The sequence below is a fragment of the Austrofundulus limnaeus genome, unplaced genomic scaffold, assembly GCF_001266775.1.
Source record: "Austrofundulus limnaeus strain Quisiro unplaced genomic scaffold, Austrofundulus_limnaeus-1.0 Scaffold7, whole genome shotgun sequence".
Lineage (NCBI taxonomy): Eukaryota > Metazoa > Chordata > Actinopteri > Cyprinodontiformes > Rivulidae > Austrofundulus > Austrofundulus limnaeus.
Window position 1 is genome coordinate 3179866 of NW_013952409.1, and position 4930 is coordinate 3184795.

Genomic DNA, 4930 nt, shown 5'->3' on the forward strand with positions numbered 1-4930 from the left:
GTGGAACCTGAGCTTAGAAAAGTCGTGCAGTTCCGGTTGACCCACACTTTGATAAAAGTAAAAGTCGTAGTAACATACTAATCTTACTTTCCTCCTTTCCTTGTTCTTAATTTACCAAAACTTAAGCTAAAAGTGCCAGTAATATTGTTTGGTTGTTAACATCAGAACTGACGTTTTACTGTTCTATATAAGTAATCTGARTTGATGTGAATTGAAATTCGGACGCGGGTTTTATCTCATTTAACTCTGACGGTTGTTATAGGAATAACCACAATCAGGTGTAACTTTTGATCTGTTCAATTTGTGTAAATAAACGATTGCATAGTCTTTTATGAATCAACTTGAACTCATCTGAACGTTCACTTATTGTGTCACTTTTCACTTCGCACAGTCAAGATATTAAAAAGTAATGAGAAATACCTTGGTAAAAGTTTCCTCATAACCTTGTGTATGAGAGATGTGGGAAAAGCTTAATTCACCTTAAGCTCACTCCTACAGCTTCATGTCCGTTTAATTCCAAAGCACACTTTGAAACTTCAGAGGGAAATAGTTTCTGTCACAGTGTGAGTTTAAATCATTCTCTGGCCGCCTCTCCGTTCTACGTTTTCTCCTTTTTGTGACAGAGGGGAGGGATTTCCACAATATGTGGCGACGCTAACTGGGTATCGTGGCCAATTCTCTAAATCGATTCAATTTTGATTCATAAGGTTCTGAATCGGTTAATAATGATTCGATTCAATCTGCTCTTAAATAATGAAAATGGTTGAACTGTGTCACAAAATACAAATTCACTTTAATTTTTTATTTTCACCATAAACAACAGATTTCAAGGGTAAACTTATAAATCATACAGTTTAATCTTGAAACAAAACTCAAGTTTCAAAGGGTTTAAATTAAAAAGGAACTGTCGGTAGCTGCGTTTCCATTGCAACTATGCGCAAAACTTTGTTGATGTTCTGTTAAAGGGGCATTACTATGTGTTTCTCAGGCATATATTTAAATTCTATACCATAATAAAGTAACTATGTCACCTCCGGCTGTTATTAAAATGTTGTTTTTAATGTTTAAATAGAAATTAAACTTGACTTCTCATCATATCCTTCAACCCAAGTGAGATTTGATTTTACTCAACTTTTACTGTATTGGTGCTGATTTTACTTATTTAACTGTGTGATTTTATTGTGTTTTTGTATTCAGTTTTTATTTCATGTGTTCAGCACTTTGTTTCAACAGTGGCTGATGTTATAACACTTTATAAATAAAGTTTGATTGATTGATTGATTGATTGATATCTGTTTCTAAACGCCTTGAAATTGGTCTCTCGTCTCTTTAAGAACCTCCTTCCTCTTCTGTCCCGCCCATTTCAGTGCGGGGTCGGGTGTGTGTRTATGTGCTCTGTGATGAGGAAGCTCAGCTTGGAGACACAGCCCAGGGGAGGAGCTGATCCCAAAAGGTGGTTCTAGTCTCAACCAGTCATTTTTGCTCCCCTGCCTGCTGCCTCAGGACACTACAGGATTTCTCAAACATGCATGACTGAGTCAAAGTAAAACTCTGGGCATGTTTTTGATGAGAGGATAACATTATAACTTGATACAAAACTAAAAAAAAGTTAATTTTACATCATACTGCCCCTTTAATGTCGAAAGAACAGTTTCGCAACTGCAGTCTTTCCATTAAGTAAGAAATGCTATTAAAGTCACACGTGAATACTTTTGTTCTCATGATAAGTCGTTACAAACATGGCGGCGATGGATGTAAACAAATGCATATTGCTACCACGACACTAATGCTCATCAGAGGAGATGTCGGCATCTTATCGAGGCTTTCGAGCGACAAGTCCCTTATACTTGGGAGCGGCTACGTATGCTGCGTTTTGGGAAAATTGTAGTTGGTTAGTTACTACTTCTACTTCCTGTTGTCTTCTTCGTCGTCTTTTTCACCACTAGAAACATCCGATTGTGATCATGTGACTCGTGATGCGAAAAAAGTGTTTCTATTGCAGTTTTGTGAAACACATCAATTTCCATACGGCTGAAAAACCACCTCATCCTAGCGCAGAAACATTTTGTCGAAAAACGTACGTTTTTTTTCCAAAACTGACATGTTTCCATTAATCAAATTTATTTTTGAAATTCTAATACGCGCATTTCCACGAACAATGTAAACGCAGCTTGTGACAGTGTTCTTGGATGCATTAATTTGTAAGAAATTAGGAATTGATGAATAAGAAGTGATGGAATACGGCTGCAGGAGAAGAGGAGGGCTAATATAAATATACTTCTGCCCACTCCTTTGAGCATGAAAACTGTTTATTTGTAATGTTTCTGTTACCTTCTGTTGTTTTGTTCAATAAAACTTATTTAACAAAAACAGAAAAAAATGATTCAACTGCAACATTTCATCAAGACGTTCCTCGTAGTTTAAAAATAATAATATTGGTAACAAAACAAAAYGTTTTTTTTACCCAGCCCTAATAGTAACGCACCTTCAAATGATCTAGTTTGTGCAACAAATAAGCTGCTTTGCATCAAAACACYGGCTTTTCTGGAACGTCGCCAATCTGTCAGGTTTCTGTTCTTGTTGCGTGATCTGACGCCATATTGAGCTGCAAAAACCTGACTTACAGGAAATGGCAGGCCTGCTCCTGCACTCTGCTTCCATGGTTTCATGAAGGTTTTCCTGCAAAAAACAAACAATATTTCTCATTTTGGCTGCAGGATGGGAGGTTTGAACTGCATCTGTTGTGTCTGGGAGCGTCTGTTTGGTTGTCAGGTCACCACCTGATCCTAAAACTGGTTTTGGACTCGTCCAGCTCCGTCTGAACTCCACAACTGACATTCGGCTCTCGGTCCGGCACGGTCCGCAGATCCGAGCTGAGTCCGGTGTCACTGCGGCAGGACGGTCAGTATGTTTGTGATGGTCCATTTCTGACCCGTGCAGTCCTGAATGGCCAGCTGGAAGGTGAACTCCGACTGTTTGCTCTCCACCAGCTCCAAACAACGCTGAGACTCCAAGTTCTGAACGGCTCCGCCCTGGAGAGAAGAGAGAGACACGATGAGGAGAGGAGAAAGATCTGCTCTGTTCCAATTCATTTTAAACTAATTAAATTCCTCCTCCTTTGTGTGCAGAATCTTATCTGAGAAATAGTTTCTCGGGGTTTGGAGGCGTGGCTCAGTTGGATAAAAAGTCGTGCGCTCAGCTCACCTGCATGTTTATCACGGCTCAGGTGGACGATCGTGTTTCTGTGGTGTTAGCAAAACATCTCAAGAACCAGTAAATAAAAAGGAGCTGCAGCAGCTGATTTAATGCTTTTTATGCARCCAGAAATCCCTCAGAGACCTTTTAAAAGTGGGACTTATTCTGCTCAGGTTTTAGGTCCAAATCGGTGGAGAATTGACTTCTTATTAAAAGATCCTCTGCCCTGCAGCTCAGACGTGATGAACAGTAAATATTGTATCAAAAGGGAAGTTCTGTTGGAAGCCGTTCAAGTATTTATCTCACAACAGTTGGCATTTTAAACTGCCTGCAGCCTTAAACTAACACTTTCCTACCATGGGCGCTGAGAACAGTTAAAATACAAAAGACTAAAGAATCAAAAGTAAACACCTGCGAACAACAAGATTCACACCCACCCTCCCAATAAACAACTAAACTTTAATTTCTGATGAAACTCTGCTGGATGTAAGAAGCAGTTTTGAGTTTCCAGCGAGGCTTTCAGGCTCCAGCAGGTCTTTGACCTTGTGTTTGAAATTTCACAGCTCGTGGTTCCAGATCTGGTTTAACTCTGCAGAGCGACGCCGCGACTCCCAGCTGCTGCTGCTGCTTTAACCTGAGAAAAACGGCTTCGCTTACCGAGCAGAACTGGTTTATTTATTAAGTTTCATTCATTTTCAGCAAACCTGAGGGATGCAAAAAAAAGTTGATTAAAAAGAGGTGTGTTGCATAAATCAAAATGAGGTCAAGTTAAAGTGACACAGTGGAAAAACAACCATCGATCTGCTCTATAAGAGCAGGTAAAGCACCGCCCCAAGTCAAAAATTCATTCGCCCCACAAAGTAGTTCCTCCTGATAAATAATGTAAACTACTTATTTTTTAGTGTACTGTGTTGTTGTGTTTTGAACTGTTTGGCAATACTAGATGGAATTTAAAATGMTACTTTTAGCTAGGCTTATGCTATTTTTTTTTTAAATCTAGCATGTTTAGCTTTTTGCTACATTTTGTTTTTAGCTACTGTTCTTTTTGCTAGTGTTAGTGTAGCTTCTTTTTAGCTGTTAGCCAGTCTTAGTTTTATCTAGCCTTATAGTATGCTTAGGTTTTTGCTACTTTTTGTTTTTAGCTACTGTTCTTTTTGCTAATGTTAGTAGCTTCTTTTAGCTGTTAGCCAGTCTTAGCTATTTTTTATCTAGTCTTATAGTATGTTTAGCTTTTTGCTACTATTTTTAGCTAGTGTTCTGCTCATTTTAGCTTTTAGCCAATATTAGCTATTTTCATCTAGTCTTATATGTTTAGCTTTTTGCTACTTTTTTTGCTAGTGTTCTGCTCATTTTAGCTTTTAGCCAGTCTTATAGTATGTTTAGCTTTTTGCTACTTTTTAAGCTAGTGTTCTGCTCGTTTTAGCTTTTAGCCAGTCATTTTTATCTAGTCTTATAGTATGTTTAGCCTTTTGCTACTTTTTGTTTTTAGCTAGTGTTCTGCTCATTTTAGCTATTTTTGTCTAGACTTATAGTATGTTTAGCTTTTTGCTACCTTTTTAGCTAGTGTTCTGCTCGTTTAAGCTTTTAGCCAGTCTTTTTTATCTAGTCTTATAGTATGTTTAGCTTTTTGCTACTTTTTGTTTTTAGCTAGTGTTCTGCTCATTTTAGCTATTTTTGTCTAGCCTTATATTAGCTTTTTGCTACCTTTTTAGCTAGTGTTCTGCTCGTTTTAGCT

At 38.1% G+C, this 4930-nt stretch overlaps 1 protein-coding gene across 1 annotated transcript in view; it reads right to left on the reverse strand.

Annotated features, from left to right (window-relative positions):
- Positions 1 to 2685: 2685 nt before the first annotated feature.
- Positions 2686 to 4930, reverse strand: part of LOC106535964 (polypeptide N-acetylgalactosaminyltransferase 18) — a gene marked incomplete at its 5' end in the record, with an annotated part of 198638 nt that continues 196393 nt past the window's right edge. The window contains 1 exon segment of the mRNA XM_014033117.1: positions 2686 to 3032. Within this exon segment, the coding sequence (XP_013888571.1) occupies positions 2886 to 3032 (147 nt within the window). The 3' untranslated portion in view covers positions 2686 to 2885.